The 22,949-nt window shown below is 49.7% G+C and overlaps 2 protein-coding genes across 3 annotated transcripts in view; one reads left to right on the top strand and one right to left on the bottom strand.

Annotated features, from left to right (window-relative positions):
• The window catches only part of cux1b (cut-like homeobox 1b), a 41,655-nt gene extending 23,702 nt beyond the window's left edge, over positions 1-17,953 (bottom strand). Inside the window, exons 1-14 of one of the 2 annotated variants that reach the window (XM_067245750.1) lie at positions 17,870-17,953; positions 14,753-14,863; positions 14,072-14,119; positions 13,323-13,401; positions 12,946-13,083; positions 11,066-11,189; positions 10,775-10,851; positions 9,596-9,662; positions 6,677-6,725; positions 5,060-5,164; positions 4,571-4,759; positions 3,137-3,195; positions 3,000-3,045; positions 769-862 (exon numbers count right to left, since the gene is read on the bottom strand). In XM_067245750.1, coding sequence (XP_067101851.1) covers positions 769-862; positions 3,000-3,045; positions 3,137-3,195; positions 4,571-4,759; positions 5,060-5,164; positions 6,677-6,725; positions 9,596-9,662; positions 10,775-10,851; positions 11,066-11,189; positions 12,946-13,083; positions 13,323-13,401; positions 14,072-14,119; positions 14,753-14,863; positions 17,870-17,932 — 1,249 coding nt within the window. In that variant the 5' untranslated portion in view covers positions 17,933-17,953. The remainder of the gene's footprint in view (positions 1-768; positions 863-2,999; positions 3,046-3,136; positions 3,196-4,570; positions 4,760-5,059; positions 5,165-6,676; positions 6,726-9,595; positions 9,663-10,774; positions 10,852-11,065; positions 11,190-12,945; positions 13,084-13,322; positions 13,402-14,071; positions 14,120-14,752; positions 14,864-17,869) is intronic. The other variant, XM_067245749.1, reaches the window with a different exon arrangement.
• A 3,407-nt stretch (positions 17,954-21,360) lies between these two features.
• Positions 21,361-22,500, top strand: LOC136952124 (alpha-(1,3)-fucosyltransferase 4-like). The gene has a single exon (XM_067246814.1). The coding sequence runs from the start codon at positions 21,361-21,363 to the stop codon at positions 22,489-22,491; it is 1,131 nt and encodes a 376-aa protein (XP_067102915.1). The 3' UTR covers positions 22,492-22,500.
• The last annotated feature ends 449 nt before the right edge of the window (positions 22,501-22,949 follow it).

Genomic DNA, 22,949 nt, shown 5'->3' with positions numbered 1-22,949 from the left:
CTGAAGCACTGGGTTGTCAGTAAACCACTGCACACTCGTCATTCAGATTATTTTCACTTGACTTCCACTGCCCCTCTCTGATCTGTAGACAGGGTTAGAGTGATAGTTGTGATTTCCAACACTTACTGACAGATTTATCTCTACTGTCTCTTTTCCTGATAAGGCAACAGTACAGGAAAGGTCTGCACCATAGTCTGTGTTGGCGGGCTGTCAAGGTGAGGGTTTAAGGCAAGCCCAGTGATGTTGTCTACAGCCCCTCTCTGACCTGTAAAGCCCAGTGATGTTGTCTACAGCCCCTCTCTGACCTGTAAAGCCCAGTGATGTTGTCTACAGCCCCTCTCTGACCTGTAAAGCCCAATGATGTTGGCACAGTGCTCACCTCAGGGCAAGGTAAACCGGTAACCCTAAACCTGCTATTTTTTGGTTCCAGATGGGATTAAAAAATATATTTTTTTGTATTTTTTGCATTGATTTATTTATTGGTCGCAATGCTCCGAATGGTACAAGATTTGGTGCGCAAATCGGAATAGAAGGAATCTCTTCTAGTGACCACGATAACAGCCTCAAAAACACAATAACCCTTATTGCCCGTGTGCACAATCAGGTCGGATCCTGTACCTGCAGAACCCAAAACCTAGAATCAGCTCCAGTACCCATACCCAGAACCAGGTCCAGGTCCACGTCCAGTACCTGGTACAGGTCCGGTATCCAGTACCAGTACCCAGAACCAGTTCCAAGCACCAGAACCAGGTCCAGTAGCCGACTCACCGTTCAGCTCCGTGTTGGTGATGCGCAGGGAGGAGCTCTCTGACTGGAGGCTCCTGTTCCTTTCAAGCAACAACACCTCCAGAGGCTTGGAGTCCTGGGAGACAAGGACAGAGGGGAGAAGAGAAAGCAGGAAGAGATAAGAAAAAAGGAGACAGAATCATCTCCTCCCATGGCTTCTCCTACCACTGCTATGCTGACAACACGCAGCTGTACCTGTCGTTCCCCCCGACCGATCCGGGGATCTCAGCTAGGATTGAGGCCTGCCTCACAGACATCTCCGCCTGGATGACCGAGCACCACCTCCAGCTGAACCTCGCCAAAACAGAACTTCTCATAATCCCGGCTAAACCCTCCATTTCCCACAATCTCTCAATCACCCTGGGATCTGCGACGGTGACCCCTTCATCCTCTGCCAGGAACCTTGGGGTTACCATGGACGACGAGCTCTCACTCACGGCCCACATTGCTGCGGTCTCCCGGTCGTGTAGATTCACCCTCTACAACATCCGGAAGATCAGGAGATACCTGTCTGAGCACTCCACCCAGCTGCTAGTCCAAGCACTTGTCCTCTCCAAGTTGGACTATTGCAACTCGCTGCTCGCTGGTCTCCCAGCATGTGCAACCCGCCCTCTTCAGAGGATTCAGAACGCAGCGGCCCGCCTGGTCTACAATCTACCCAGACTCTCCCATGTTACCCCGCTCCTCATCTCTCTCCACTGGCTACCTATCATGGCCCGTATCAGATTCAAGACCCTGGTATTGACCTTCCGAGCAGTGAACGGGACTGCACCCGTCTACATCAAGTCTCTCCTGCAGCTTTACACCCCCACCCGTCACCTACGGTCTTCTTCAGACAACCGCCTGGTGGTCCCACCGCTCAAGACCGCCCGGTCCCAACACAAGCTCTTCTCCTGTCTGGCCCCCCAGTGGTGGAATCAACTCCCCACCTCCATCAGAGACACTGACTGTCTCTCCACCTTCAAGAAAAGGCTCAAGACGCACTTGTTCCGGGAGTACAACGGTACTTAGGAATGGTTTGCTTGACCCGATGTTAGTTCCCTCAAGGATCACAATGACTCTTGCTCAGAGACTTGTTGCTCTTGTGGTTAGTGGTAACTGATTTAAAATTGTTTGTACTCGCTGTGATATATTGTTTTTTATTATTGTTGCTTGTCTTTTTTTTTTCCACAGGTACACTTGCACTTATAGCATTTCATGTTGTTTAATTGTAACTTGTTTAACTACATGCTCTTATGGTTCTTCCCTTTGGCACTTACTTTGGTTGTTCACAATGTGTGCTTCATGTTTTAGCTACTCGCAATGTTTTGTGGCTATCTCGTTATGATCAGTGACCTATGCACTTTGTAAAGCTCTCTCTTGGAAGTCGCTTTGGATAAAAGCGTCTGCTAAATGAATAAATGTAAATGTAAGAGAGAGAGAGGAGAGGGAGGGGAAAAATACAGGGAGACGAAAGAAGGTGAGAGAAGAGAGAGAAGGAGAAGAGATAGATAGGAGTAACAGGGAGAAAAGAAAGATCAGAGGAAGAGGGAGAAGAGAGAGGGAGAAGGAAGAGGAGAAGGGAGAGGGAGAAGGAAGAGGGAGAAGAGAGATAGCAGGAAGAGGGAGAAGAGAGACATAAGAGGAAGAGAGAGGGATAAGGAAGAGGTAGAAGAGAGAGATGGGAGGAAGAGGGAGAAGAGAGATAGTAGGAAGAGGGAGAAGAGAGAGATGGGAGGAAGAGAGGGAGAAGAGAGAGATGGGAGGAAGAGAGGGAGAAGGAGATGGAGAAGAGAGATAGGAAGAAGAAGGAGAAGAGAGAGATAGGAGGAAGAGGGAGAAGAGAGAAATGGGAGGAAGAGAAAGAGAAGGAAAAGGAGAAGAGAGAGATGGGAGGAAGAGAGGGAGAAGGAGATGGAGAAGAGATAGTAGGAAGAGGGAGAAGAGAGAGATGGGAGGAAGAGAGGGAGAAGAGAGAGATGGGAGGAAGAGAGGGAGAAGGAGATGGAGAAGAGAGATAGGAAGAAGGAGAAGAGAGAGATAGGGGGAAGAGGGAGAAGAGAGAGATGGGAGGAAGAGAAAGAGAAGGAAAAGGAGAAGAGAGAGATGGGAGGAAGAGAAGGAGAAGGAAAAGGAGAAGAGAGAGATAGGAGGAAGAGGGAGAAGAGAGTGTAATGTCCAAGGTGTACAAGGCAGACAGGTGTAAAAGGAGGTGGAGAGATATGACAGTTTACCTGCTGAGAGCTGTCAGCAGGTCCAAACTCCATAGACTTGAGGATGCTGTGGATATCAACACAAACGTTTAATACCGACACTAGCAGCCAAGCAAACATTGACAACTGCTCAACAATCATACACACACACTCTTCACCTCAGCTCCTTCTTCACTTCCTCATAGTCAGCCTGCTCCTGCAGCTTCTCCTCCAGCTCCTGGGAGAGATGGAGAGATGGCGAGAGAGAGAGAGAAGGAGACAGAGAGAGAGATGGAGAGAGAGAGAAAGAGCGAGAGAAGGATAGAGCGAGAGAGAGATGGAGAGAGAGAGATGGCAAGAGAGAGATGGAGAGAGAGATGGAGAGAAATGAACAATTGTTGTTTTCATGCAGATAAAGCCCTTTGAACTGAACTGAGAGAGAGAGAAATGGAGAGATGGCAAGAGAGAGAGAGAGAGAGAGAGAGAGAGAGAGAGAGAGAGAGAGAGAGAGAGAGAGAGAGAGAGAGAGAGAGAGAGAAACTAGGAGATGGATACAGGAGAGATGGCACTGGTGTCCTGGTGTTTGTGTGTGTGTGTGTATATGACTGTGTATGTGTGTGCACGCCTTGTGGCAGGGTATAAGATGGGAATGTTTCATATTCCCTTCTCGGAAGTAACTTTAATGATAACACTTTAGTGGCACGGCGGCAATGCACATGGTGGTGACTGAAAGGGCAGTGGGACTACGCCCTGTGTCCTGATTGGGGCCCAGGTAATCATGGGGAGGGGTTTAGCCCTTCTGAACTCCAGGATGACAGAAAGGTGGTGGCATCAGTTTGTTTTGGAGGTGTAACCCTTGGTGCCGACCAGTTGTTTACTGGTTTTCTTTTCCCCTCTGCGGTTGTTTCCCCTCTGCTGCCTGTTCCCCTTTCCTTTGTGTGACGCCGTGCTTAATGTATATATTAAACTGATCGATTATACCAACCGCTAACGAGCTGTTCGCCAAATGGAGCGATGGCTTGAGCTGTCCCTGAGGCCGGGGTGGGAGTCTACCTGGCTGGGGTGAGTTTTCCTGCTTCTCCTTCCCAGTATCACCTGTCCATGCCCGCCGCTGGTAGCCATAGTATCGGTGACAGTCTAATGGTATCCCCCTAGACAACGAAGACCGTAACATGTGTCAGCCAACGAGGGATTCAGCTAAGCCTCGTTGGCTGATTAGGAAGCAACCCTGGATAAAGGCGGCCCTGCCCAAGACCAGGGAGAGGAAAGAAAGAGTAGAGGAAACACCATGTAGGTGAGCCCCAGCCACTGTCTGAGCCTGCTGTTCTCAGGCCTAGAGCCAACCCCAAACCTCGGTGTGCCGAGAAAGCCCTCATCGGAGGGAAGTTGTTGTTTTGATAGTGGTTTTTATGCAGTACGTTTTGGTTGAATAAATGCCCTTTCACGGGCTTACCTTTCAAGGGTCGTGTGTTCCCCTGAGTAGTGACAGGTCAAACCCTCCTTGGTTGCCACAGTGTTTGTGTATATGTGTGTATATGTGTTTGTGTATATATAAAAGTGTATGTTTGTATATATGAGTGTGTATATATGAATGTGTATAAGTGAGTGGGTACCCTGAGCGTGGTGGTCGTGCTGAGTAACTGGGTCTTCAGAGTAGTGATCTGAGAGACGGAGCTCTCTCTGAGCATGCTCAGGCTGGTCTGTAACTTCTGTAAATCCTCCAGAAGCTGGCCCACCTCCCTCTCCTTCGCGCCCAGCTCCGCCTGCAGGCTGCAGCCATCCACACCCTCCACACCCACCGCCTGGGGGAGAGGAGGGTGGGAGGGGTGCGGGGAGAGAAGGAGAGGGGAGTGGGGAGAGAAGGAGAGGGGAGGGAGCGGGAGAGAAGGAGAGGGGAGGGAGTGGGGAGAGAAGGAGAGGGGAGGGGAGCGGGGAGAGAAGGAGAGGGGAGGGGAGCGGGGAGAGAAGGAGAAGGGAGGGAGAGGGGAGAGGAGATGAAAGGAGTCCTAATCCTACTACTACACTCAATCTAAGTATGAAATCAAAGCTATCGATGGATCAGTGGACAGGTGATGATAAAGGGTTTGATAAAGGGTTGGTACCTTGTCCAGGTGGGCCTGGTTGTAGGAGGCCTGGAGGAGGACATGCTTGGTGGAGCTCAGCTGTTCTCTCAGAGCCTCCATCTCCCTCTGGGCTGCCTCTGCTCTCTGGGGGGGCACCAAATGTTAATCTGACCCTTCACATTAGCACATGAAACAGTAGTTATCTTCTGAGTAGGGATGGGGATCGATGCCCGGTTCTGTAAGGACCCGGTTCCAAATTTCTCAAAACCCGAAGATCAATAAGGTCCGAGCTTATCGATACCGCTATCGAGACTAGGTAATATAATGTAACTTATGTCTCGAGATAAGTCAGGTCATCAAATCACTGGTGCACAAACATACATCGATTGTCTAATAAAATTACTAAATTCAATTGAATGGCCTGCCAACCGCCTTTAAACTAAAAGAAGAAGAATTTAATTGGCTTACGCCCTTCTTCGCTACATTTCTCATTTTGTTACTAGCTACGATGGCTAAACGTACTAAGCGGTCAAAGGCTTGGCTACATTTTAACAAAGCCAAAGATAAGGATGAAGTGACGTGTAATATATGTTCGAAGATAATTTCTTGTAAGGAACACTGTTGCAATGAATAAGCACCAACGTTGTGCATCAGCTAAAGGTAAAATGCAGTACATTCCACTGTCTTCGAGAAGCAACGGTGCCAACTCCAGCTGCCGTTGCAGGACAACCCTCCTCCTCCCACGGTATGCATGGTGAGCGCAGTCAGCGCACCCCAACTTCGTAGCATCGTTGACAATAACAGACATCCCAACCTCATTTCCGGGAGGTGGCTAACCCTAACCCTAACCCACAGGCCTGCAGTGACAGGGATGCTAGTGGTGTTATCTTGCTAACCCACAGGCCTGCAGTGACAGGGATGCTAGTGGTGTTATCTTGCTAACCCACAGGCCTGCAGTGACAGGGATGCTAGTGGTGTTATCTTGCTAACCCACAGGCCTGCAGTGACAGGGATGCTAGTGGTGTTATCTTGCTAACCCACAGGCCTGCAGTGACAGGGATGCTAGTGGTGTTATCTTGCTAGCCCACAGGCCTGCAGTGACAGGGATGCTAGTGGTGTTATCTTGCTAACCCACAGGCCTGCAGTGACAGGGATGCTAGTGGTGTTATCTTGCTAACCCACAGGCCTGCAGTGACAGGGATGCTAGTGGTGTTATCTTGCTAACCCACAGGCCTGCAGTGACAGGGATGCTAGTGGTGTTATCTTGCTAACCCACAGGCCTGCAGTGACAGGGATGCTAGTGGTGTTATCTTGCTAACCCACAGGCCTGCAGTGACAGGGATGCTAGTGGTGTTATCTTGCTAACCCACAGGCCTGCAGTGACAGGGATGCTAGTGGTGTTATCTTGCTAACCCACAGGCCTGCAGTGACAGGGATGCTAGTGGTGTTATCTTGCTAACCCACAGGCCTGCAGTGACAGGGATGCTAGTGGTGTTATCTTGCTAACCCACAGGCCTGCAGTGACAGGGATGCTAGTGGTGTTATCTTACTAATCCACAGGCCTGCAGTGACCTACAAAGATAAGATCACGTCTGGGGGGTTAAATGTTTTTAAATTTGTATTTTTCAATTACAAAATGGGGAGGGGGGGTCTCACCTGATTGGCTCTCTCCAGGTCTGTCATCACCATCTCAATCTCATCGGCCCTGAGGAGGAATAGGAAGTGTTACCATGGGAACATCAGTTGCAAGCAAAGTGAAGCACGCAAATTCAAAGTGATCCTGGTAATCATCCTGGAGAGAGTCAGTGCTGCTCAGGTTACTCTCTGGGCCTCATCTACTAACGCTTTTGCGCCCATTTCAGGCGTATTTGTTTCGCAACGTGCGCGTAAAAGCATGGCGAGGTATGTACAAACATGCCGTACTGAGTTAAAAGCGCAGACTGCCTGTCGCGGGAACTGAAAATGTCAAATTGCGCTTTTTGGTGTCATGCATATGCATTCACGGAAGGGTCAAGGGGAAAGAGGGAGTTTCCCATAAAGAGATGGGAGGGGATGCGTAAAGTGCGCCTGATTATGTAATCCGCGGTATGTACAAAAACCGCCCTTGAAAGCGCGCCTCTATATTGTGTGGAAAATTCTGCGCCTCTTAAAAGCAGGTGTAAACCATAATGCGGGGTTCCTCGCATATGCCTCCTGGTGAAATGGCAGCAGTAATCCGAGCCAGACGCGACATAGGCCAAGGAGACGAGCTGCCGTTTCCCACAAGGATCACACTTTTTCAGTTGAGTGAACACAGAATCATTAGGCGTTACAGATTAAGGGCCCTATTTTAACGATCTGAAACGCAAGTATCAAAACGCAAAGCGCAAGTAACTTTGTTGGCGGGACCCCGGCTCGGTTGCAATTTTGCCGGCGGGATAAATGACTTTGCGCCTGGCGCAAATCTAAAATGGGTTGGTCCGAAGTAGCTACATTACTAATGGGTGTGGTTTGGGCGTAACGTGCAATAAACCAATCAGAGCGTCATCTCACATTCCCTTTAAGAGCAGCGCTTGTTCCATGGCGGATTGCTATTATAACGGCGGATTTGCCAGGCGCACGCCAGGAGCGGTTCACAGCCGAGGAGACCGACGTTCTAGTCAGGGCCGTAACAGATAGAGAAGTGACATTGTATGGGAAAGGCAGAGCAGTTTTCTCATTACACTAAATTGCCCGCTCATGTTGCTCATTCAAATTCAAATTCTTATTTTTATATATATTTAATATATATTTTAATTGTTTAGTTCTTAGAATTAGTTTAACTATTGTACTTTTTTACTTAATTTAAGACCCGTATATGTTTATTTTTTGCACCTTCCTGCCAGAGTATATTCCGTGTTTGTGTAACATAGGCTACATGGCGAATAAACCGAATTCTGATTGAGATTCTGATGGAGATGGGAGAAGAAACCCACCCAAATTAGCTTTGATTAAACAGGCGTGGGAGGAAATTGCCACAATTGTTACAAATCAAGGCTACATAGAGATTTCTCATGAAAATCTTTTTATAATAATTGAAGAAATGTAACACGCCATAAATCAAAACAATGTAACGTAGCTTCTCAGAAAGAAGACCCTGGCCTCGCCAGCAGTGTGCACGGACCAAGCTTGCGCCCTTAAAATAGCCTCTGAATAACGCGCCATTGACTTTAGACTACTTTTTTCCTGGTCAGTGGCGGAATTGTTTTTCTGAAACTGCAAAATAGCACCAGGGAACGTTTGCGCCGGAACATGCCTCCTTTTTTCACTGAACCGCCCCCGGGAATTTACCGACGTGCGTCTGTGGAGGGAAAGGTCTGCTTTGCGTCGAGTGCAAACTAGGAATGATACTTGCATCGTTGACAAAGTCAATTGCACTGGGTGCAAGATAGGGCCCCAAGCATCCATGCAATATTACAGTTTTTGTGTCAGTGTGGAATTCCGGCCATGTATAATATTTAAATTCGCTGTTACCTCATGAACAAGCACATCAACTTCGTTATCACTAAATCTTTGTTTTTGCTGTTTTGACTTTGGTGGCTGATCCATGATAGAAATAGAGAAGAAGGCCCATTCAATTGCACGTTTAAATGCTCGCAATGTACGGTATAGTGGGCGGAAAAAGGCGCTGATTACCCAAGAACTGCAGGGTTGGTAAATACGACGTAAGCTGAAGTATCACAGCGTGCTTTGTCTGTGGGTTGGCCATGGCGCTGATAACGCTACGTTTGCAAATGTACGTACATGAGGTCCCAGTATGGGGTCCAGGGCTGAGGTGTATGGGGCCCAGGGCTGAGGTGTATGGGGCCCAGGGCTGAGGTGTATGGGGCCCAGGGCTGAGGTGTATGGGGCCCAGGGCTAAGGTGTATGGGGCCCAGGGCTGAGGTGTATGGGGCCCAGGGCTGAGGTGTATGGGGCCCATGGCTGAGGTGTATGGGGCCCAGGGCTGAGGTGTATGGGGCCCAGGGCTGAGGTGTATGGGGCCCAGGGCTGAGGTGTATGGGGCCCAGGGCTGAGGTGTATGGGGCCCAGGGCTGAGGTGTATGGGGCCCAGGGCTGAGGTGTATGGGGCCCAGGGCTGAGGTGTATGGGGCCAAGGGCTGAGGTGTATGGGGCCCAGGGCTGAGGTGTATGGGGCCCAGGGCTGAGGTGTATGGGGCCCAGGGCTGAGGTGTATGGGGTCCAGGGCTGAGGTGTATGGGGCCCAGGGCTGAGGTGTATGGGGCCCAGGGCTGAGGTGTATGGGGCCCAGGGCTGAGGTGTATGGGGCCAAGGGCTGAGGTGTATGGGGCCCAGGGCTGAGGTGTATGGGGCCCAGGGCTGAGGTGTATGGGGCCCAGGGCTGAGGTGTATGGGGTCCAGGGCTGAGGTGTATGGGGCCCAGGGCTGAGGTGTATGGGGCCCAGGGCTGAGGTGTATGGGGCCAAGGGGTGAGCAGTGCCGGTCCTAGCACATTTGGTGCCCTAAGCAAGGTTTACCTAAATTAGAGCAGTGTGTGTGTGTGTGTGTGTGTGTGTGTGTGTATGTGTGTGTGTGTGTGTGTATGTCCAGACGTACTTAGCTGTGGACTCCTCATCATACTTGGTCTTCAGATCGAAGAGTTCTGCCTGAGTTGTTTCAAGTGCTGAAAACACCAGAGCATGCTGGGATGTTATATTGGGATACAGATGTTATACTGGGATACAGATGTCATACTATGCACTGGTTTAACATGACTAGTTTGTACTGGTCAAAATTTACTAGTGTGTACTGGTGTGTACTGGCGTGTACTGGCGTGTACTGGCGTGTACTGGCCTGTACTGGTGTGTACTGGCCTGTACTGGCGTGTACTGGCGTGTACTGGCGTGTACTGGCCTGTACTGGTGTGTACTGGCGTGTACTGGCCTGTACTGGCGTGTACTGGCGTGTACTGGCCTGTACTGGTGTGTACTGGCGTGTACTGGCCTGTACTGGTGTGTACTGGCCTGTACTGGCGTGTACTGGCGTGTACTGGCGTGTACTGGCGTGTACTGGCCTGTACTGGCCTGTACTGGCGTGTACTGGCCTGTACTGGCCTGTACTGGCGTGTACTGGCCTGTATTGGTGTGTAGTGGTGTGTACTGGCCTGTACTGGCCTGTACTGGCCTGTACTGGCCTGTACCAGTGTACCAGTGGTGGAATCAACTCCCCACCTCCATCAGAGACACTGACTGTCTCTCCACCTTCAAGAAAAGGCTCAAGACGCACTTGTTCCGGGAGTACAACGGTACTTAGGAATGGTTCGCTTGACCCGATGTTAGTTTCCTCAAGGATCACAATGACTCTTGCTTAGAGACTTGTTGCTCTTGTGGTTAGTGGTAACTGATTTAAATTTTTGTTCTCGCTGTGATATATTGTTTTTATTACTGTTGCTTGCTTTTTTCCACAGGTACACTTGCACTTATAGCAGTTCATGTTGTTTAATTGTAACTTGTTTAACTACATGCTCTTATGGTTCTTCCCTTTGGCACTTACTTTGGTTGTTCACAATGTGTGCTTCATGTTTTGGCTACTCGCGATGTTTTTTGGTTATCTTGTTGTTATGATCAGTGACCTATGCACTTTGTAAAGCTCTCTCTTGGAAGTCGCTTTGGATAAAAGTGTCTGCTAAATGAATAAATGTAAATGTACCGGCCTGTACTGGTTTACTGGTGTGTACTGGTGTGTACTGGTGTGTACTGGTGTGTACTGGTGTGTACTGGTGTGTACTGGTCTAACCTGTTTGGAGGATCTGGGTCTGGTGGTCAGCCTCCTCCAGTCTGGATGACATGGAGTCCTCATTCTCCTGCAACTTCCTGTAGGAGAAATGGGGGGGCGGGGGGAGGGAGAATAAAATAACTGATATACTGTATATTATGACACAATCCTTCATCAGATCAAATGTATTTGCAATGTCACAGAGGGCTTCACATACGCCCATAGAACTGCCCCTCAAACAACCTAAACCCTCAAGGACACAATCCTTCATGTTCCCTAGAAGTATTTCCAGTGAAGAGAACCAGACCAGACCTCTCCTTCTCGGCGTAGTCATGCAGGAGCTGCAGCTGGTTCTCCTCAGCCAGATTCTGGGCATGCGTCCTCACCGCCTGCTCATTATCACGTAGGCGCTCCTTCAGAGCCTTGATGGTCACCTCTACAGGGCGGGAGGAGAGAGGGGAGGAAGTGAGGTGGGGATGAGAGGGGAGGAGGGGAGAGGAGAGGAGGGGAGGGGATGAGAGGGGAGGAGAGGAGGGGAGGGGATGAGAGGAGGGGAGGGGATGAGAGGGGAGGAGAGGAGGGGAGGGGATGAGAGGGGAGGAGAGGAGGGGAGAGGAGGGGAGGGGATGAGAGGGGAGGAGAGGGGAGGAGGCGAGGAGAGGTAAGGTGAGGGGGGGGAGGGGAAGAGAGGGTAGGTGAGGGTGGGAGGGTAGAAGAGAAGGGAGTGTGTGTGTATGTGTTTGTATGTGCATGTGTGTGTGTGTGTATGTGCATGTGTGTGTATGTGTATGTATACTCGTGAGTGACAAAGGTGACATGACATGAAAACTTCACTTTAGGAGGTTATTTAACATTAATATGAGTTCCCCTAGCCTGCCTTTGGTCCCCCAGTGGCTAGAATTTTCGATAGATGTAAACCAAGCCCTGGGTGTTCTTCTCCGCCTTTGAGAAAATGAAGGCTCAATTGCTCTGTTTGAAAATCTCCTCCTTGTGACGTCACAAGGAGGAAGGTTACCTCCTCTCTCTGCTTTGCCCGCCCAGATAATCTGGCCCGCCCATAAGAAACTGAGCTACGACCGTGCAAGTGTTTTATCCTCGAGAGACATCATGGCTTGCAAACGAACGAAGCATTACATTTGCTCAGTTTGGATGTACAAAGGAAAACAAAAATCTTTCTACAGTTCCTTCATCCGAGCCTCTGAAGACCCAGTGTCTTAATTTTATTTTCTCTGGAAATGCGCCTACACAACTTCTGTTGTAGGCGCATTTGTTTTGTATGTCTGCGCCAAACACTTCAGCCACGACTGTTTCCTCAACTTGAGCTAATACAAAACTGGCCTTACTGAAATTAAATTCTGGATCAGTACTAACTGTCCTTCGTCCAGCTACTAACCTCGGACAAGTAAGTTAACTAACGCTATATCATTTTGTAGCTTTACTGTATATGGTTACCTAGCTTGTTACCCTTAGAATGTGGCTGTAACATTAGCTCTGCTCCGAGTTACTGTCGCTAATGTAAAGGTAGATAGCATCAAGTATGTGTGTGAATACACATGCTGTAACTTGAGTGTTGTACACTTCTTTGTTATTTGGATAACATTTCTGCTGTTGGTGTTATGGCGCGCGCGATATCCGCCTTTCCCCTCATTGAAATGACTGTGTGTACCTCTGCAAACCAGGGTTATCAGATGAGAATGGGCAAATTCGAGGCATCTTACAGCAACGGGGCTACAGCCATTGCGATACATCCATTGTAAACATTAGCGCATGGTGCCGCTCCTCCGCTCCTCATTAGCATTTAAAGCTACAGACACCAAAACAGCGCGTTCTGAGGAAAGCTCCTTGTGGGACTGCTAATAGTGGCTGTAATTCTGCACCAAGGCTGAATTTCGGGAAAGAGACTTCTGATACAGTATTATGGGACCACTAAGGCCTATATAAAAGCATCCAAAAACAGCATGTCATGTCACCTTTAAACTCCAGTCTCCCAGTCCAGTCCATAATCGATAGAGGAGAGTCTTTCGTCTTACCCTTCTGAGCTCTGCCCATCAAGGCTGCTTAATTCAACTTAAACATTTAAGATGAAGAGGATCAATGTCGTCCACTAAGAGAGTCAGACATGTGTATGTGTGTGCGTATATGTGTGGGTGTATATGCCTGTTTGTGTATATGCGTGTGTGTGTGTGTCTCACCCTGGTTCTTGACCTCAGTGAACTCTCTGTTGTAGTCCTCCAGGGTCTCCCTCAGCTTGCTGTTCTCCATCTCCACATCGTGCATCCTCTGCAGCTTCACCTGCAGCTGCACACACAGCTCCAACGCTGGGGTGGGGTCTACACACACACAGAGGAAGGAAGGAAGGAAGGAAGGAAGGAAGGAAGGAAGGAAGGAAGGAAGGAAGGAAGGAAGGAAGGAAGGAAGGAAGGAAGGAAGGAAGGAAGGAAGGAAGGAAGGAAAGAAAGAGAGAGAGAGAGAGAGAGGTAGTTAGAACATATCTACTGTGTTGTCAGCCACACATCTACACTCTCACACACACACACATCTACTCTCTCTCTCTCCCACACACCCCTACCTGGAACATCGATTAGTTTCTTATAGACGTTCAAGAAGGCAGTCTCTGCTTCTTTACTTCTTTTACTTAACGCATCAATCTGAGTAGAGGAGAGAGGAACAACAGAAGAATAAGCCTGTTTAACATGTCTAACTGTTCTCCTCCCTGGGGCCAGGCAACCTGGAACACAGGCCAGCACAGCCCTGTAGCACCACACACACACACACACACACACACAGGCCAGCACAGCCCTGTAGCACCACACACACACACACACACACACACAGGCCAGCACAGCCCTGTAGCACCACACACACACACACACACACACACAGGCCAGCACAGCCCTGTAGCACCACACACACACACACACACATACACAGGCCAGCACAGCCCTGTAGCACCACACACACACACACACACACACACACACACACACACAGGCCAGCACAGCCCTGTAGCACCACACACACACACACACACACACACACACAGGCCAGCACAGCCCTGTAGCACCACACACACACACACACACACACACACACAGGCCAGCACAGCCCTGTAGCACCACACACACACACACACACACACACAGGCCAGCACAGCCCTGTAGCACCACACACACACACAGGCCAGCACAGCCCTGTAGCACCACACACACACACACACACACACACACAGGCCAGCACAGCCCTGTAGCACCACACACACTCAGACACACACACACACTCAGACACACAAACACCTCCCCCTTCCCCAGGGAAACTCACCTCTCCTTGGAAACTCTTCAGTAGAGGAGCCACCTGTTTTCGTACATCCTGAAAATTAAGAGACTGAGTTAGACTGGGGGTGGAGTAGGGGGAAGTGAGGAAGAGGGGGAGGAGAGGAAGAGGGGGATGAGGGAGAGTAGGAGGAGGGAGAGTAGGAGGAGGAGAGGGGCAGAAGAAAATCAGCATGTGTCACAGGTAACCCCTAACCGTATCTGTCCAGGGTCCAAATCCCACCCGGGTTCCAGGCACTTGTCTAGGGCGGTAATGACCTCCTGACCTCTCTGAACCCTGCTCATTGTTACATCAGAGGTCAGCATGGTGGTTTGTCTAGACTAGCTCACTGACCCCTCCCCTTCTCCCTCTCTAACAAATGTTCTCTCTAGAAAGTGTTCACCAAACATGTCAACATACATTTTATACTGTCCCTTTCCCACTGTCCCTGTCCCTCTCTCTTTCTCTTTCTCTCTCCCTTTCTCTCTCTCTCTCTTCCTCCACCCCCCCCCCCCCTCTCTCTCTCTCTCTCTCTCTAACAAGCCTGTGATTAAGGATCTTTGTGGCGTCAGTGTGGACCCTGGTATGTTTTTGATATGTGGCCCCCTATCAGAAAAAGTGTGCGTGTGTGTGCGTGTGTGTGTGTGTGTGTGTGAGAGTGATAGGATTGTGAGTGAGTGAGTGTCTCACCTCGGGCGTGTTCTTCTTGAACTCGCGGCTCTGATCGATGAGTTTCTTTCTTGACTGCTCACTCTCATCCTGTCTGTTAGCAAGTTGTGTGGCGGTGGCATCCAGCTCTCTCTGCAAACACGCAACACACACACATGCAACACGTGTAGCACACACATAACACACACATACGTTAGGGGCTAAAATAGAGATACACCTATACATCATTAAAATAAATAACAGTAGACCAGGACAACGCCTTCCCACCCTCCTCCTCCACTCCTTTTCCTCCTCCACCTCCTCCTCCTTTCCTCTTCCTCCTCCTCTTCTCCCCCTCCCACCCCACCCCAAGTCTTTAATATAGCATGTTTTACTGTGTGTATTAATTGTTCTTTATGTGAGATTTTCCAGACACTGGGCCAAACACAGACAGTAGATATTTGGGACGGATAACATTGTGTCATGTCTTCAATGTCTGTTCTCCCCCTCTCCCTCCATCCAGACAATCCTCTCCAACTCTCATTCTACACTACCCCTGTATCTCCCTCTCTCCCTGCCCTTCGACTCTCGCTCATCAGAATCAGCTTTATTCGCCAAATAAGTTTGCACAAACAAGGAATTTACTATGGCAGGGATTTACTCCATACCCTCCTCTCTCTGGCTCTTCTCCCTTCCTTTCTCTTTCTACCTTCCTCCCTCCTCTCCCCGTGAGACTGCAGTACCCTGGAGAGTGTTTATCTAGGCCTAGATGCTTCCGGGCCAGTATGCTAAGTAGCATACTAATCCTTAAATGCACACACGCATACACACAGGTTTCTAATTGGAGGTAGACTGGCGTAGTTTGGGGTGGAACATTTACATTTAGTCATTTAGCAGACACTCTTATCCAGAGCGACTTACAGTAAGTACAGGGACATTCCCCCGAGGCAAGTAGGGTGAAGTGCCTTGCCCAAGGGCACAACGTCATGTTGCACGGCCGGGAATCAAACCGGCAACCTTCTGATTACTAGCCAAATTGCCTAACCGCTCAGCCACCACTCAGCCACCTGACTCACCTCAACGGAACAGCAGTGATGTGAGATCTCAGACTAGAGGGCCTTCTGCTATAATCAGTAACATACACAGTAGGGAGATGGAAGGAGAGAGAGAGAAGAGAGAGATCAAGGGAGAAGTGAGATGTAGGGAGATAGAAGAGGTGGAGGGAGAGAGAGAAGAGGGAGTCAGGTGGCTGAGCGGTGAGGGAGTCGGACTAGTAATCCGAAGGTCGCCAGTTCGATTCCCGGTCATGCCAACTGACGTTGTGTCCTTGGGCAAGGCACTTCACCCTACTTGCCTCGGGGGAATGTCCCTGTACTTACTGTAAGTCGCTCTGGATAAGAGCGTCTGCTAAATGACTAAATGTAAATGTAAATGTAAGAGAGAGGTGGAGGGAGAGAGAAGAGAGGTGGAGAAGAGAGAGGTGGAGGGAGCACACACACACACACACACACTACTGTAACCCTGCATACAGAACTGACACACACACACTACTGTAACCCTGCATACAGAACTGACACACACACACACACTACTGTAACCCTGCATACAGAACTGACACACACACACTACTGTAACCCTGAATACAGAACTGACACACACACTACTGTAACCCTGCATACAGAACTGACACACACACTACTGTAACCCTGCATACAGAACTGACACACACACTACTGTAACCCTGCATACAGAACTGACACACACACTACTGTAACCCTGCATACAGAACTGACACACACACACTACTGTAACCCTGCATACAGAACTGACACACACACTACTGTAACCCTGCATACAGAACTGACACACACACTACTGTAACCCTGCATACAGAACTGACACACACACACTACTGTAACCCTGAATACAGAACTGACACACACACTACTGTAACCCTGCATACAGAACTGACACACACACTACTGTAACCCTGCATACAGAACTGACACACACACACTACTGTAACCCTGCATACAGAACTGACACACACACACTACTGTAACCCTGCATACAGAACTGACACACACACACTACTGTAACCCTGAATACAGAACTGACACACACACTACTGTAACCCTGCATACAGAACTGACACACACACACTACTGTAACCCTGCATACAGAACTGACACACACACACTACTGTAACCCTGCATACAGAACTGACACACACACTACTGTAACCCTGCATACAGAACTGACACACACACACTACTGTAACCCTGCATACAGAACTGACACACACACACTACTGTAACCCTGCATACAGAACTGACACACACACACTACTGTAACCCTGCATACAGAACTGACACACACACACTACTGTAACCTGCATACAGAACTGACACACACACACACTACTGTAACCCTGCATACAGAACTCTCTCTCACACACAGGCACTTCACCCTACTTGCCTAGGGGGAATGTCCCCGTACTTACTGTAAGTCGCTCTGGATAAGAGTGTCTGCTAAATGACTAAAAGTAAATGTTCCACCCCAAACTACGCCAGTCTACCTCCAATTAGAAACCTGTGTGTATGCGTGTGCATTTAAGGATTAGTATGCTACTTAGCATACTGGCCCGGAAGTAGAAACATTCACAAAAGCGTGTCAAGTTAAAAACTAATTTTTCCATTGTAATGACACCTCTGTGTATTGCTAGCTAGCTAGCTTGTGTCATGCTAGCAGTTAGCTACTGTACTGGCAGTCTGACACTACCGACACAGCAAAACCGCACAGGAAAATGTAAAGGCTTGCTAGCTACTTTGTCTTTATTCTGTCAAGTTAATTACGGCACACACATTTTGTAAATCGGGTATTTAAACGTTTTCAGTTTGAGACTGCGAGTTGCCTGTGACGAGACAGCGCCTTCCCGCGACTTCAAGACTCAGAGGACCTGCTGTCGTGTCCGATCAATGCAAATCGAACAAAGAGCATCAATTTATGATCAGCGGGAGAGAGCCACTTTCACAAATGCGAGAGAACCTGTCCCGAAAAACCAACTTGGAAGTTAAAGGGGAACTTAAAGTTGGCGTGGAGAGTGAACAAATTATTGAAACGCTAAGAGCCACAGCAAGTACTTGGAAACAGACTGACCTGTAGTTGCTGTAAATCAAAGCGTTTCCAATATTGAGACATCGATCCTGCATTGGCGGCCATCTTGAGTCATATCGAGGTTGGAATGACGCGGAGGAATGAGACGCTGATGGCAATACAACGTGTGGGCTGGAGTCAGGGGAAAGGGAAATATAAAAAACCTGTAACGGAGCAGTAGCACAGTATGGGTGGTTATTGAACAGCAATGTGGAATGGACGTTTTCAATACGACTGTCACGGATCGGAGTTTATTGAACGTAAGATGGCAATTTTTCGAATAGGTAAAACGCGAAGTGGAGTTCTAGGCCAAATCCCAATTCTCTTACCCCTACCCCTTTCCCTTAGTTTAACCCCAGCCCCTGTCCCTCGAAACTGAGTGTTAAGGGCTAGGGGTGAAGACATACAGGACAGGGAGTCAGGTGGCTGAGCGGTTAAAGAATCGGGCTAGTAATCAGAAGGTCGCTGGTTCGATTCCCGGCCGTGCCAAATGACGTTGTGTCCTTGGGCAAGGCACTTCACCCTACTTGCCTCGGGGGAATGTCCCTGTAATTACTGTAAGTCGCTCTGGATAAGAGCGTCTGCTAAATGTAAATGTAATACCCCTAAGACATGAGACACCACTTGGTAGTGATGGGAAGTTCGGATCATTGTACTGACTCGATTCTTTGAATCTCGTTCATTCGAGTCATTAATGCAGCAGGAATGACCATTGTGATATTTTCCCTAAATCTTTGTATTGTTTTTGTATTGAAGTCAATGTAGCCAGAGGAGGATGGAGGCTAGCTGTCCTTATGTACCATAGTTCGATCACAGACAGTGCTGTTGAGTTACCATAGACCTTCAGTTCAATATTGTGTATTTTTATACATTTTCCTGTGACATTCATATATTTATTATTGTTTTATAAAAAATGTGTCACTTTTGAACGTATTGAACATTTCTTAAAATACTATGATAATCCAGTGTTGAACATCATGCAGGTATTAGAAATGGAAGCCTGGCCATGTGCAAGGAAAACTAGTGTCCAAGTCGAATTCTATATCATATAATAAGTCAGCTTTTCAGATGAATTATCAACATCACCAGGCTTGGTGGCAGTATTCATAAGAGTAGTGCTTTTCAGTATTTGTCCCAGTTCCAGTTCCATCAGGCGTCTATGATGCTTCATGCTTCACATATAGGCTTGGTCTCACCTGCAGAGTCTAACCAAACCAGCCTGGCAGCTCTCAGATGTTTGAAGAAGGCTTGTGGGGACGGAGAGTGTCAGTCACACTACTTGTGTGTTATGCTTGCAGTGGAAAAGTTCGGAGGATTTATTCTGTTTCTCTCTGTAGATGTGCTTGACCTGGCTGCATGGTGGGAGGGTGAGGGATGTGCTTGACCTGGCTGCATGGTGGGAGGGTGCTTGACCTGGCTGCATGGTGGGAGGGTGAGGGATGTGCTTGACCTGGCTGCATGGTGGGAGGGTGCTTGACCTGGCTGCATGGTGGGAGGGTGCTTGACCTGGCTGCATGGTGGGAGGGTGCTTGACCTGGCTGCATGGTGGGAGGGTGCTTGACCTGGCTGCATGGTGGGAGGGTGAGGGATGTGCTTGACCTGGCTGCATGGTGGGAGGGTGAGGGATGTGCTTGACCTGGCTGCATGGTGGGAGGGTGAGGGATGTGCTTGACCTGGCTGCATGGTGGGAGGGTGCTTGACCTGGCTGCATGGTGGGAGGGTGAGGGATGTGCTTGACCTGGCTGCATGGTGGGAGGGTGAGGGATGTGCTTGACCTGGCTGCATGGTGGGAGGGTGAGGGATGTGCTTGACCTGGCTGCATGGTGGGAGGGTGCTTGACCTGGCTGCATGGTGGGAGGGTGCTTGACCTGGCTGCATGGTGGGAGGGTGCTTGACCTGGCTGCATGGTGGGAGGGTGCTTGACCTGGCTGCATGGTGGGAGGGTGAGGGATGTGCTTGACCTGGCTGCATGGTGGGAGGGTGAGGGATGTGCTTGACCTGGCTGCATGGTGGGAGGGTGAGGGATGTGCTTGACCTGGCTGCATGGTGGGAGGGTGCTTGACCTGGCTGCATGGTGGGAGGGTGAGGGATGTGCTTGACCTGGCTGCATGGTGGGAGGGTGAGGGATGTGCTTGACCTGGCTGCATGGTGGGAGGGTGAGGGATGTGCTTGACCTGGCTGCATGGTGGGAGGGTGCTTGACCTGGCTGCATGGTGGGAGGGTGAGGGATGTGCTTGACCTGGCTGCATGGTGGGAGGGTGAGGGATGTGCTTGACCTGGCTGCATGGTGGGAGGGTGAGGGATGTGCTTGACCTGGCTGCATGGTGGGAGGGTGAGGGATGTGCTTGACCTGGCTGCATGGTGGGAGGGTGAGGGATGTGCTTGACCTGGCTGCATGGTGGGAGGGTGAGGGATGTGCTTGACCTGGCTGCATGGTGGGAGGGTGAGGGATGTGCTTGACCTGGCTGCATGGTGGGAGGGTGAGGGATGTGCTTGACCTGGCTGCATGGTGGGAGGGTGAGGGATGGGAGCCGGGGGGTGAGACTGTTCAACACAGATACCATTTTATTTCAGCAAGGGAAGTTTGAGGATTTGTCTGGAATATATTTCAGAATAAAAATATGATTAAGTTAAACGTATAGTAAATCTCCCTTAAGGAAAGCCATTATAAGTGTGACTTGTCGGCTATCAGAAGCTTCCACACCTCTGTGAGAGTCCCTGGAGGACAGGAATCACAGCAGAAGAATAAGTCCAGGTGACAAAACATGGATGGTCTCTTCCCTGTTTTATGCTGTGGGATGGGGTGCACAGTGAGATTTGTTGAACTTAAGATCAAATTCACTGTTAGTGAATCAAATGTCAAATAAATCAAAACATTGGCTTAGTATTTGTTTGAATGATAGTGTTTCTCGAGGTATGAAATAACATCTGCATTTGTTGGGCTTAATGTAGGCTACTCTCTAAATATGATTCCAGACTGCCACTATGCCACAATGTCTGAAGAGAAGGCTATTAGCACTGCAGCAAGAACAGCCAGCTTCTGTGTTTATGTCTTCTGGAAATGCCTCCTAAACCGACCAGTAACGGTCTGCCTCTCAAAGACCCGATTCATCCGTGAGCTGGAGGCGCCACGTCGCCGAACGGTGTGTGTGCATCCAACAATGAACAGAGATGTCGGTAAAACTGGAACCCAGGCCCGCGGTATGCTCCAGTCAAGGATCCGTTTCATACCACCTTCTAATCGCGCTTCAAAGAACGATGATAGTCGATACAAAATGAAAGAAGATCGATGAACGATGACGTTCATTCCTGTAACCGGAGAGCGTAAACACTCTCCTAGGCTCACAGGGGAGGATCGGAATGTCTGCTCTTGAAATCTGATCCACAGGCAGAGGAACTAGTTACAATTTCTCTTTCAAAGAGTGACACATCAAGCAGGAGAAGAGAATCATGCAGGAGTTTCTGGCATAGCGTGTGGGACTGGTTACAACTTCATGGAAGTCATGACCAGGTGGAGAACGCCAGGACGTTTTTCAGTTAATAGATTCAGCAAACCGCCCATTATTTACCGTCGTAAACAATGTCAAGTGTTTATATTGCGAACGTCTTGCTCCTTGATGTGTGTGTACGTCCTGGGAGGTGTTATATTCCTGCTGGGAGTTGGCCTGTGTGTGTTCAACCTGCGGAAAGCGTCAACGGGCAACGCCGGAGCCACTGCAATGCTAGTCATCTGGACTCACCCATTCGGACACATCCGCAAACTACCAGACTGCGAGGCGCGCTACGGCGTTAGCGGTTGCACGCTCACAGACGACAGGCACGCGTATCCAAGCGCAGATGCTGTCATCTTTCACCACCGGGAGATTTCGACCAACGTGAGCATGCTCCCATTAGACCCACGCCCACGTGACCAGAAATGGATCTGGATGAACTTCGAGTCTCCTTCTCACACTCGCAACCTGAAGCGGTTTGAAGGCATGTTCAATCTCACCATGAGCTACAGAGCAGACTCAGACATCTTCCTTCCCTACGGGTACCTGGTTTCTCGCCACAGCAGTCATGGACACCCCCTCCATGTCCCCTCCTCCCCCCACCCCAGGCCCTGCCTCCTCGCCTGGGTCATCAGTAACTGGGCGGAGTCTCAGGCTCGTGTGGCGTTCTACCGCCAGCTGAGCCGGTACGTCCGCGTGGACGTGTTTGGGAGTGCCGGCCTCGCCCTGCCTGGGCACAGCCTGGTGCGGACGGTGGCCCGCTACCAGTTCTACCTGGCGCTGGAGAACTCCCAGCACACCGACTACATCACAGAGAAGGTCTGGAACGCTCTGCGGGCCGGAGCCATCCCCATCGTACTCGGGCCGACGCGGGAGAACTATGAGCGATTCCTGCCGGCCGAATCCTTCATCCATGTAGACGACTTTGCCAGCGTGCACAGCCTCGCCCGGTACCTGAGGCTTCTTTGGCGGAGCCCCGCCCACCTGGAGCGTCACCTGAGCTGGAGGCGGAGCTACAGCATGCATCAGCCTGCGTTCTGGGCGGAGCATTTCTGCACGGTGTGCCACGCAGTGATGAAGGCCAGGGGCAGGACCAGCACTGTCGAGGGCCTGGCCAGGTGGTTCCAGTCCTGACCACCAACATCCTAGACAATGTGAATAAGTGCTACTGTATTTGCTCCTATACACAGTACTAAAATGTGTTTTAAAGGGAAGCTTTGTGAAGGTTCTGTATGGGAAGAAGGATTGATCTTGAGTGTGTGGGTGTGTGCTTTTTTTCTTCAAGCACGTGCTAAAGTAGTAGTGAACAGTTATCTCATTCTGCCCAGAAACAGATGATTTTTACATAAACTTCCTCTGGGAGTCGGTCTTCTGTTCCATCAGAGAGGTGAAGCTAATCCCTCTGAAATGTGTTTTCACCCTGGGTGGTGGTGACCTGGAGTACGAGTCGTTTTCACTTCCAGCAGAGCTACGGAAGAGTTGAGTCACCTGATGCACCTTCTCGCTTTCTTTGTCTTTTTTCTGTCTCTCCCTCCCTCTCTCTCTATCTCTCTCTCACACAAACACAAAAGGCTAAATATATTTTGTGGGGG

Source organism: Osmerus mordax, chromosome 11 (genome assembly GCF_038355195.1).
Source record: "Osmerus mordax isolate fOsmMor3 chromosome 11, fOsmMor3.pri, whole genome shotgun sequence".
NCBI lineage: Eukaryota > Metazoa > Chordata > Actinopteri > Osmeriformes > Osmeridae > Osmerus > Osmerus mordax.
This window is presented reverse-complemented; position numbering and strand designations above follow the sequence as displayed.